Source organism: Muscardinus avellanarius, assembly GCF_963383645.1.
Source record: "Muscardinus avellanarius genome assembly, chromosome: 1".
Taxonomy (NCBI): Eukaryota; Metazoa; Chordata; class Mammalia; order Rodentia; family Gliridae; genus Muscardinus; species Muscardinus avellanarius.
This window is the reverse complement of record NC_137786.1, coordinates 191,985,128-191,997,397: the sequence shown is the minus strand read 5'-3', so window position 1 is coordinate 191,997,397 and position 12,270 is coordinate 191,985,128. Positions and strand designations below refer to the sequence as shown.

The window sequence follows — 12,270 nt, the reverse complement described above, 5'->3', positions numbered from 1 at the left end:
GTCTACACACCTGCAGCTGGAGGAGCTCTCGCTGCTTCTCACGCGGTTGCGGCGGCACCAGGCCAAGTTGGCCAGCGTGCGAGATCTCGCCGTCGGCCAGTTGCTGCGGCACCACCTGACCTTTCCCTCCTGCCAGGTCAGCGCTGGTGGGGCCTCCCAGGGCCGGGGCGTGACATGCTGGCCCGTGTTCCCCTGTGCCGTGCTCTGGTCTGTCGTTGCTGTCTGGCTCATTCCCTGCTTGTTGGCTTCTGGATGCAGCTGCCAGACACCACAGCGGCAATGCAGCCAGCCTCTGGGGCTGGGGAGGGGGCTGCATGAGGTGTGAGAGACCTGACCTGTGGCTTCGTGGGCTGTTCGCGGCGACTGCCAGGCTGGTGTGTGGTCACGTCCAGAGTTATGCTGGCTGTCAGCCTTGTTGCCACCTTGGGCATGCCTTGGGATGCTCAAAGACATGTGGCCGTGTCTTTTCTAGACAGTGCCTTGCTAACTCATAAAGCATCTCTTATCTCTTATGCTGCTGAGCCTCACAGCAACCTGGGAGAGCTTAGGTAGGCTGGAGTTCTTACAGGGCAAGTGGATCCAGAAGGGGAGGGGACCTGTCCAGGATTCTTCACTAGGAGCATGCAGGCTTCAGCCAGAATCCAGGTCCTATCTGGCACAGTGTTCTAAGCAGCATCCAGGACCGTGGGCTTTGCAGGCAGGCTCCTGGAGGACTGGCCAGGGAGTTGCCCTCCTAGGCATTTGAGCAGCTAATTTCTTCCTGGAGTTTTCCTCAGACAGGGATAGGTCCAGCTTCATGAGGATGGTCTCTGGGCTTCACGGTGGTAGACATGATAGATGAAGGGTTGATGGGACTGTCACTTTACTGCCCTGCTTTAGTGAGACCTGAGGGACCCAGGAAAAACATTTTTTAAAATGAACTTAAGAGCCAGGCATAGTGGCATATGCCTGAATCAAAGCTATTCAGGAAGCTCAGGCAGGAGGTCTATAAATTTGAGGCCAGCTGGGAAACTTAGTGAGACCTTATATTAAAATTAAAAAAAAATAGCCGGGCGTGGAGGCACATGCTTGTAATCCCCATGCTTGGGAGGCAGAGACAGGAAGATCACGGGCAGGTTCGAAGCCAGCTGCGCTGGCTTAAGAGACCCTGTTTCCAAATAAAAAAAAGTATAAAAATAGGTCTGGGAGTGTAGCCCGGAAGTAGAGGGGTTTCTAGGAACCCCATTACCACCAAAAATAAAAAATAAAAAAAATAGGAACCAGGTGTGGTGGTGCATCCTTGTAATCCCAGTACATGGGAGGCTAAGTCAGGAGGATTACAGGTTCATGGCCAGCCTCAGCAATTTAGTGAGGCTGTCAGCAACTTAGATCCTGTTTCAAAATGAAAAAAGTAAAATAGGGCTGGGGATGTAGCTCAGAGGAAGAATGCCCTTGGGTTCAATCCTCCAATGCCACACACACACACACATACAAATAGGGCTGGGAAGGTAATTCAGTGACATAGCACTTGCCTACCATTCATGAGGCCTTGGCTTCAATATTCAGAGAAAGAAAGAGAGAGAAAGAGAAAAGAGAAATGGATGTAATAGGATACGTGTAAAACTGTTAGATGTGAATTTGAGTGATTTTTAATAATATCCAGCTCTGTCTTTTCTACTCCCGTGGAAAGTGTATAGGGACTAGGCTGACTGGGGAAATAGGGATGTAAGAAGGGCCATATAGGGACAGAAATAAGACCTCACAAGCCACAAGTGTCCCTGACAATGGTCCTTCAGGCCTTTCCATGCTGAGAAGCACTGAGTGAACTTCTCACAAGGTGGTTTATGTATGTGATTGTGTCACATCAGAGCTGTACACAAGGACCACTTCCCACTGCCTTGGATTGCCTGCTGAGAAAGTGGCACCTGGACCATTCATTAGCTCTCTCAACCCCTCTGCCTCCCTGTTAGCTTCTGTGATCTGCTACACAAGAGAGCACAAGTCCTAGGAAGTCAGAGACTTTTCCTTATTTTCACTATTTCTGATAAATAATACTGAAGAGCTGGATAGACCATCAAGAGACTCCAAAAGCACATAGGTCTGACCTTGGAATTTTCTCCATTAGCTCCTGACTTGACCACACTAGCTCCATGCTGAGCAAAACCATCAAAACTTCTAGGAAAATTTTGGCAGCTTCTGGTGCTTATTGTCATGGAACCCCAGGTCACATTGGGACCTCCTGGGTCACCAAAGTTATCTTCCTGCCTCTTCCAGACATCCATCCATCCATTGCCGGTCAGGGACATCTTACTTCATGCATGTGAAGTGGCCCAGTCCAAAGGTTTGGTGACCAGGATTGGAACAGGGGTGATTAATAGGACCCTAGCTCAGGTGTGGCATATGCTCTTTTGGGTAGACCACCTCATCCTGCCTCAGGAGCCCAGCATCCTCCTCAGCCGCACTGCTATCCTGGCGTTCCAATGGGATCCTCCTGGCCAGAATCTAATGGGAGGGGGACAGGCTGGCTTTCTCCACAGTGACTCACAAGCTCTGCCATGCCGAGAGGGCGCTGAACTGCAGCGAGACATTTGTGCTTCATCTGTGGCCTCGGATGTGTTGTTCAGCTGTGGCCTCTTGTCTCCAAAGCTGTGCAGTGTAAACATTCATCTGTGAAGCCCTGAGTTGTGGAAACACTTTGTGTTTATAACTGGTTTTCTTTTTCCCTCCCTGTGCTTTTTTTGAAGGCTGATGATACCTACCTCCAGCTGAAGAAAGACCTGGAGTACCTGGATCTAAAGGTAAGTGGCATCAGGGAGGCCACCTTCCTTGGATCCTACTCACCCTAACCTAACCTTTCTGAGAGCATCATGTCACTGGAGCTGAACCCAAAGCCAAGCAGTCTCCTCGAGTCTGGATCTCAAATAAGCACTCTTCTGTCTGAATCAGAAGATCTTCATTTCTTATAGCCTTAAACTCTGGCTTTCTGCAACATCTGCAAAATCTGCTTTGAGGGTGTTTGCTTACATAATGAGGGCACAAGACCGTGATCGCACACTTCCCTTGGTTAGAGCCAAAGGCCTCCCTAAAATTAACCAAAGGCTGGGGACGGGGTTGGGTGGGGGTTCCTGGGGGGCCACTGGTGTGTGTCTTCAGACACAAGTGGCTTGGTGCGTTCTTTGGTTTTGTTGCTGGGGGAGCAAGTTCCATATGGATGTTCATGGCTTTGATGCTCAGGGGAACCTCGCTTCTCCAATTGGAGATGAGCACTGGGCCTCTGTAGGTGGTAAAGCTCTGGGCTCTGATTTGTCCTTTACAGCTCAGAGAGCTGAGAAGGCTCCTGGGGAGGTGAGAGGCATTCTGCCTGGGAGAGAGCTGCTATTGTACCTTGCCAGGGCTCCCATTGTGAACAGCGCTCTTTATGCCAGAGCCACGAAACAGAACAAGTAGACTGAAGAAATGTGACCTTTAATCAACGAGGGTGGCTGAGGAGCAACTGCCACGGGGGCATGCCACACCGTGCTGGGCCTGTGGGAGGGGTGCGGCTCACCAGCAGTATATGCATACCATGAAACGCTTCTCAGGGTGCTTGGTGCACAGTTCTTGAAAGAACTTCAGGGTGCCCAAGCAACAGCTGTAGATAGGATGTCTTCTGACTCCTGTTTGAATGTGGAAGCAGAAACCCAGCGGTGGTCCTGGAGTGAAACTGCACGTCAGACTGCCTTTATACCCGCATCATAGAATTCATGCTACATGAGATTAAGAGGAGAAACTGAGGTACGGGGCGGCAGAGCAGAACGAGGAGCCTCTGTGTGTCCTGACTCCAAAAGTAGCTTAATAACAATACAGGGTATAATGTGGCCAGTCAGTGCATTTTACTCCTTTTAAATTATTTAACCCCATAGTAGGTCTGTGAGGGAGGTGGTGGTACCATCTTTAACCTATTGAGGCTCAGAGTGATAAATGACTCTCCCAAGGCCACATAGCAATTATGGGGGATGGAGTGGGGTATTTGGTTGTAGCTCTTAACTCTAAAGCCTGTGCTCTTAATCACCTTGCTGCACAGTCTCTCTCTTCAGTGTTGCTTCTTACACTATAGATCAGTAGTAGAAGCAGTCAAGCTTTTTTTTTTTTTTTTTAACATTTTAGGATCTGAACTTGGATCATTATACCAAGAAACATGTTTGATGGGCTAGAGAGGAAAATTGCATCCTTGGGGTGCTTTACTAGCTAGGAACTATGTTACCAGTAATTGTGCTTTCTAGATGTTGTCATATTGCTTTTCATGAAAAACAGCTGTGTGAAGTGGTCACGGTGGCTTGAACCTATAGTCCCAGCTATTCAGGAGGCTGAGGAATGAGGATCTCTTGAGCCAAGAGTTCAAGGCTAACCCGGCCCAGAGTGAGACCCTGCTTCAAATAAAGAAAAGAGGAGACTATGTTGATACCAAAAATTTCCTGATCTGCACCGTCAGGCTGGCAGAGCGCAGGCTCACCAGCAGCACATGTGAGATGCTGTGTGGCCTCAGTCTTATGTGGTTGCCAGAAATGCTGAAGCCTCCTCGGCCTCCTTCAGAGGGCCAGGGGGCCTGCAATGCCCTGCTCAGACCCTCCTGGGATATAGAGTTTCTAGATGCAGAGCTCACTTTAGGATCTAGATGAAGGAAGGGCTGAAGCCGGGGAGAGGGGTTGAGAACCTGCAGAACCGTGGTTGGGTATGTTAGGTGGGATGCTCTTGTTTTTGGGTGTTTAAAACCCAAATCAACCTGCTGAGTCAAAGAGAATTTACCACCATGTAAATTGGTGCACACCTGTAATCCCAGCAACTCTGGAGGCCAAGGCAGGAGGATTGCAAGTTCAAGGCAGCCTGGGTGACTTAGTGAGACCTCTTCTCAAAATAGAAAGTAAGAAAGGGGGTGGTGCTGGGCATAATGGTGCATGAGGCTGAGACAGGAGGATCCTAAGTTCAAGGACAGCCTCAGCAATGTAGCGAGACTCTCAGCAACCTAGTTAACACCCTGTTTCAGATTAAAAAAGAAAATTTATAAAGGGCTGGGTTGTAGCTTGGAAGTAGAATGTTCCTGGGTTCAATACCCAGCAAGACACACACACACACATGGAAGTATACCAGTTCCTCTATCCAGGAATGACATTCTAGGGAATAATCCACACCATCACTATCTACTCTTCCTCGGTGTGCCAGTCTCCTCCTTGCAGAACAAGGCTGCCGGCATCTGCAAACTCAGCTCTGTTTTGTCCCCACCCAGATCCTTACAGAATAAGGAAGGAGTTCCCTGATTGGGAAATGTGCTGGGTGGGAAAGAAATACAACACAGCTGGCCCAGCTACCATGTAGAATGACCAGAGGACTCAGAGACAGTGCAGGAAACACATGGAGACAGCCTGTAAAGCTCTGGTACACGTGTTGTTATGCATTGTCTGTGACCCTAAAAGGGAATTAAGCCAAGCAGATGGCAGCTACAGGTAGACAGGTTTCAGGTTAGTAGAAGGCTTTTCTCAAAGGGCCATCTCAGCTGGTGGTGAGCTCCCTGACACTGCAGTACAACTGAGGCTGCACAAGATTGGGTAGGACGAGTGGTTGGATCAGGAAAACTCAAAGGCTCATGGGCAAAATGTCTCTGAGATGAGGGCCTCTGGATATGATCAGTGGGCCCTGGTGATAACCCTGGGCATGGAAATAGAGAAAAGCACAACTCCTCTGGGGGACCAGGTTCTTGTGAGAGGCCGTTCCTGGGTCCCTGGGAGGCAAGGTAAAGAGAAAAGCCCTTCTGGAGGAGAGTACCTGATCTGCCGATACCTTTGCCCCTGCCATGTTGACTTAGGTCCCTCATGTTCTGTTCCAAAGGCAAAGACCCAGTGCCAATCTCCCCCATTCCCATCAGCCGATGCTCCGAATCCAGATGCACTTAATGGTTCCTGCTTCCCCACTCATTGCAGAGCTTTCTCCTCCTCAAGTGAGCGTACCTTCTGTGGTGCCAAGAGATCAAGCAAGTCACCCCCATAGGGCACACCCTATACTAACATGTGTTTGGGGAGTGTTTACTTCCTGGCATTTTACTTGAGTGTGCCAGGGTGAAGAGACCCCACGTTGGTCAAGTGTCTGTTCCTGCCTGGCCCAATGTTGGGGCACTCAGTGTTCACTTCTGTCATTTAATAGAAATGATTATCCCTGTCTTACTAACCGGGAACACAGGTCTCAGAGAAGACTGTTGGACCCTGAACTCTTCTGGGCTGTATCTAAAACCAGGGCCCCTTTGTGCAGGATTTGTTTTCAAAGTCAGTTTCTAGGGCAGCGTTTCTGAAGTCGTTACTTGAAAGATCATCTATTTCCAGAACACCTGGGAGCTCGATTTTAAAAAATGCAGATCTGGAGTAACTTATTTTCAAGTTGCTCCACTGCACTTATTCCTTTAATGCCCCCCAAAAAATAATTGTAGATCTGATCTAGGTGCAGTGAAATACAACAAAAGTCCCAGCTATTGAGATGCTGAGGCAGGAGAATTACTTGAGTTTGAGGCCTGTCTGGGCAACATAATGAAACTCTGGCATGTGTGTGTCTGTGTATTTTACTGAGGATTGAACCCATGGACATTCTACCTCTGAGCTACACTCCCAGTGCTTTTAATTTTTTGGTTTGAAACATGATCTTTTTGCTAGGTTGCTGAAAGTCTAGCTAACTTGCTAAAGCTGTCCTCGAACCTGAGATCCTTAGTCTCCCAAGTAATGGGATTACAGGCATGCCTGACTGTTAAAAAAAAAAAAAAAAGCAGATCCAGTGGGCTCTTCTGAATACCTCTAGTCGTACCCAGAAATTTTTTTTTTTTGTGGTACTGGGGTTCCTGGAAGCCCTTCTACCTCCAAACTACACTCCCAGACCTATTTTTACATTTTTATTTGGAAACAGGGTCTCCTAAGCCAGCACGCGCGGCTGGCTTCGAACCTGCACGATCCTCCTGAAGCGTGCGCCACCACGCCCGGCAGAATTTTGTATTTTTAATCAAGCTCTGGTGTAATTCCTGTGCATACCAAAGTTTGAAGTCTCTTGTTCTGGAGCTAAGATTACCAACTCTGTCCATGAACTATAACTATTGGGGAGCTTTTAAAATGAATTTAGATGCTTGACTTGGACTCCTTAAAGACTGACTTGATTTTAATACTCAGGTATTACTTTTTTAAAAAAATGAAGGAAAAAAGCCAGGTGTGGTGGTGCATGCTTGTAATCCCAGTACTTGGGAGGCTAAGACAGGAGGATCACAGGTTTGCGAACACCTTTAGCTACTTAGTGAGGCCCTCTGCAACTTAGTGAGACCCTATTTCAAAAAAAAAAAAAAAGAATTAAATAGGGCTGGGGGTTTAACTCAGAGGTAGAATGCCCCTGGCTTTAATCCCTAGTACCACAAAAAAAAAAAAAAAAAAGAGGAGGAGGAGGAACACTCCATAGGTGTTTCTAAAGTGCAGATTTAAGTGATCACTAAACCAGCGGCATCAACAATACCTGGGAATTTGCTAAGAATGCAAAATCTTAGGTCCTACCCTAGACCTTCTAAAGAACTAATTGGGTGGGTCCCAGCTAATCTGTTAGCAAGCTTTCCGGGTGATTCCAGTGCACAGTAAAGTTTAAGAACCACTGACTTTAGACAGTGGTTTTTAGTTTTGGCTACACACTAGACTTACCTAGAAGATCTTTTAAGAATCCTGATGCTGTGCTGGAGTGAGAGCTGAGAATAGAGAACCTGCTTAACTTGTATGAGACTCTATGTTCAACTCCCAGTATCACAATAAAAAATAAGATCCTGGTGTTGAGGCTTCATCCTAGATCAGTTACGTTAGCTTGTCTTTGTGAGACTCAGGTATCAGTATTTCTTAAAGCCCCCTGGTGATTTCAGTCTTCAGCCAGAGTTGGAATTTGCTGTCCTAGAGGGTGAAGATAATGTTTCCCAAAAGGAGCTGTAAGCGTTTGGAACTATGGGTAAGACATGACTGTTCAGATGCACCCCAAGTGTCGAGGTGAAAGGCGGAGGTGAAAGCATCGGGCGGGTGATGCGTGGCGCCTCTCTAAACAAGGACTTGATTTCTTGGAGACTGCGAGAAGGGTGGCAAGGAAGAAGCAACATTTCCTTCTGCAATCTTCTTGCTGCCTTCTGTAGCAGAACCAGGAAAAAAATGGGTACTGAATGATTCCTGTCATATAAACAGCCTCACTGACTCCTCAGCCAGGGCTTTATTGTCCCTGGTTTTACAAGAAAAGGGAACTGAAGTCTGGGAGCTCACATCGCCAAGGTTCATTTTTATTTATTTTTTTAATTTTTTTTTATTTTTTTATTTTTTTTGCGGGTCTGGGGATGGAACCCAGGGGCATTTGACCTCCGGGCTACACCCCCTGCCCTATTTTTTTATTCTTTACTTTGAAACCGGGTCTCACTGAGTTGCAGAGGACCTCACTAAGTAGCTGAGGCTGTCCGCGAACCGCGATCCTCCAGCTCTCAGCGCCAAGGTTCATTTTTAATGCACTGCGCACACCCTTTGTCCTCCGTAAAGCTTCCCCTTTGTTAGTTCCCCAAATTCTGGCTGCTTCAAGTGTCGTTTGATGTCTCACCTGTTACGTTTTGTTGTATTTGCCTTTTTGTTTGGAACAGATTAAAAATAATGAACCTTTGATCAACGTGCTTTACAAAGTGCTGAAGAAGTCAGCACGGGGCTGTCGGCCCAGGAGAAGCGTAAGATGATCTGATCCGTGTCTCCGAGTGGGGCCATTCCATTGCTTCTGGCTCAGTGCCGGCTCCATCACTTGCTTACCCAGTTGCTCTCCTGATCGCCCCAGGCTTCCTGCAAGTCATATCGGTTTATTTTCTTTAAATTGGATCTCTCTTCAGCATTGTGGCTGGTGCACCAGGCTGAGCTGCTCATCTGTGGTTTCTGTGACTCCATCTTTTGTGCTGCCAAGGGGTGGGTAGCTTGCCTGGCTTGTCTTCAGCTTGTGTCGTGTTTCCATTCTCACTTGTCTGCCTCCATGGTGAGGGCTCACCTAGACAGAGCTGAGCATGGATTTATTGGGGGTGGGGAGCAACTGTTACTGGTCACCTCGGAGGAGCCAGAGTATCCTCAGATTTCACCATGGCTCTTCTTTGGGACAGGGCATAGATATTCTGATAACAATCTGGAGCTGGGCTAGAGCAAAATGGCCACCTCCTACCTGCTTCCACTGACACAGAAGTAGTGACTACAAGGTAGCTAGCTTCCATAGCAGCCCTAGGGGAGGCTGCAGGTTGGGGAGCAGGTGTTGGATGCAGTTATCCTCAGCCCTGAGAAAGCGTGCTGGGATGTGGCGAAGGGGAGGCAAGATGCCCGGGGGCCTGTGATTTCTTCCTTTTGCAGAGTTTCTTACAACTGGATGAATGCCTGAGGACTTTCACTTGTTCTAGTGACAGACCCTGGGAGGAACCGTCATTCACGTCTTAAATGGATTTCAGCATTGCTATCATGAAGCACAATTTTAGAGAGAAACTTAGCTATAATATACTTCTTGTGGATATATTTCTTAGTAGCCTCAGCTCTCTGGAACAGAGCTAAATTTAGAAGCTTTAAAGGGAATCTGAGCTGTGGGAGCAACTATCAAGAAGCCTGTGCTCTGCCGCCTGTGGCCTTTACTCCATAAGGAAGCAGAGCCAACCTACCCTATTTTGATAAGTTCATGAACTCACTAAGAAAACTCTTTTTTTAAAAATGTCTTCAATATGCTAGGCCCTGGCTGGGCTTTGGGGATATAGAGAAAATACATACTAGTCTCCATAGTCATTCCTAATTAGGTTACTGTCCAGTGAGGAGAGATGGATGAGCAGAGAGAGCATGGTAACCTAATGAGCTAAGTACTGGTGGTGACAGACACAGGGCAGGGGGCACCCTAAAGGGCTCCAAGCCAGTCAGAAGGGAGGAAAGGGATGTAAGTACTTTGCCTCTGTTGAGCTTTTAAGTCCTTTGAATTTCTAACTCACAACACCTTATAAGCAGCACATTAGAAGACAAGAGAAGCCTATTTCTTAGAAAAGAGAGAATGCTAATATCCCAAGAGAGGAAAAAAGAAAGGTCAAATGTACATTCAGTATTCTAGGAAGGCAGAGAAGGGCATACTTTTAGAAAGCTTTCTATCAAAAAGTTTAATTTAGAAGATCCAGCTGTCTCCAATGCCCTTTTTGTGTAGAATATCTCATTTCTTTGCTGTTGGTGCTGGAGAAATGAGGCATTGCTCAATTAGATTCCCTGCCTTGTTATTGAAGTCTAAAAAAAAGATATTCTTGGTAAAAAAAAAAAAAAAGCCTTGGTAAAATGAGGGGAAGGATTTTGCTGGGGGGGAAATCCTCAAAGCAGTATCTCAATTTGAAAGTGGTTTCTGCCTAGGAAATGAGTCAAGGGTCAGCCCCTTTGGAGAGGAGACGAGCTCATTGCCCTCTGCTTGGCTGAAAGGCTGTGACTCCAAGTGAGGACTTGTCAGTTTCACCTGCCTTTTCTCCTGGACTGTTTTGAGTTTAAAGCCCAGGGCCTTTCTGGTAGTCCAGCTGTTTGTGGTTTACTAAGATTAATCCCTACCCTCTCTCCCATCTCGCCCATCATAAAAGATAGCACTGTTTGTGGGCCACTGTAGGCATATGTGTTTTTACAGGTGTGTGTACACATAGCCTGCCCATTTGAGAAGCAGAATTTGGCTGGAGTTCCACTCTTTCCAGGAACTTTTACTGACCCACATTTCCCCTTTCCCTGCATGCCTTTGAATAAGCATTTGCTGAGTGCCTGCCACGGTGCCACTTTATGGATTTACCACAATAAATAAGAGAGTGGTCTCTGTCCAGACTGTGTGACCAAAGGAATCATGGGAATGAGTGGGGCGGTTCTGCAGCTCAGAATCAGTCCTCAGCCCAAGGATAGAAGAGGTCATCTGACCTTGACCTTTGGGTGTGTGGCTCAGTCTCTGGAGGAGCACAGGACACTTGGGCACACTGTTAGCTTGAGCTCTCAGAGAAATGACTGCCAGTGTATTTTAACTCTTGATTCACACTCATGTACTTTCTGGACTTCTCAGATGATGTTGGGAGAAAGCAAAGGGCATCTCTTTAGCATCTGTCTGACCACCCGCTGGGGCCCTCTGCATATCACACATGCCACCTTTCTATCCTGTGCTTATCCCTAACCTCACTTTTCCCCAGTCAGAGCTGCCTAGTGGAGGCCAGAAGGATCATCTCACCTTCACGAAGTTCCTTAGACCTGGATGTTCCTGACCTTGTCTTGGCCATGGATTGTGACCATAAAAAGAATTTCCCCTTGTACTCCTTCACGGCTTTTGGCATGAAGGAGAGTTAGGGGGAGTGAAAACACGAGAGACAGAGATGGATCCAGCTTTCTAGGAGTTAGTGAGAGATAAGCAACATGCTGCCTGCTTTGGGTCAACTGAAGGATGGGACATGTTGGGAAATTCATTGGCCCTTAGCCTTTGTATATTGCTTTGCGGTTTCTTTCCTGAGAGTTTGAGATTATTCAGGAATCATTTAAAAAACCCGTGCCAGCTGGGTGTGGTGGCACACATTTGTAATCCCAGCATTTGGGAGGCTGACACAGGAGGATTGTGGTTTGCAGACAGCCTCAGCTACTTAGGCCCTTTGCAACTCAGTGAGACCCTGTTTCAAAATAAAGAATAAAATATAGGGCTGGGGGTGGAGCTCAGAGTTAGAATGCCCCTGGGTTCCCTCCTCACTAACTGCAAAATAAATAAAAACTCCTTGCTGGCAATTACCCAGCTTTATTAAAGAATAAAGAGTAAAGCTGGGTAATTTCTGTCCAAATAGTGTCCAAATAGTGAGGAAGAGGATGCTCAGATTTCCTTATACCGAGGCTTGGCAATGCTCAGGAGATTTGCTTGTTTCTCCTGAGCTGTCCACCCCACTACTATGAGCATGGGTGTGATGGACTTCTGTTTGTTCCCAGGTTCAGTAGCATACCATTTTGATTTTTCACACTCATTTTAGGCAAATATATACTTTTAAATTTGATGATCCTATAACTAGAAAATCTGTATGTTTCTTTAGTTTGAGAAATTTACAGGTGCAGCTAGAATCACATGGAGGTTTTAGTCTTTCCCTAATGTGAATTGGGCAGAGATGAAGCACCTATTGTTTGAGATTTCGCCACTTTCTTATCAACCCTAACCTACCACCACCAAGACTTCCAAACCCCTTTGCTATTTGTAGGGCTGACTTTCCTTCTTGAGTTCTGAGTCCAAGCACCA

At 47.0% G+C, this 12,270-nt stretch overlaps 1 protein-coding gene across 4 annotated transcripts in view; it reads left to right on the top strand.

Moving 5' to 3' along the window:
* Positions 1-12,270, top strand: part of PLEKHA7 (pleckstrin homology domain containing A7) — a gene marked incomplete at both ends in the record, with an annotated part of 246,813 nt that overhangs the window by 210,602 nt on the left and 23,941 nt on the right. For all 4 annotated transcript variants that reach the window (XM_080697925.1, XM_080697924.1, XM_080697927.1 and 1 more), the window contains one exon: positions 2,724-2,777. In XM_080697925.1, the coding sequence (XP_080554051.1) occupies positions 2,724-2,777 (54 nt within the window). The remainder of the gene's footprint in view (positions 1-2,723; positions 2,778-12,270) is intronic.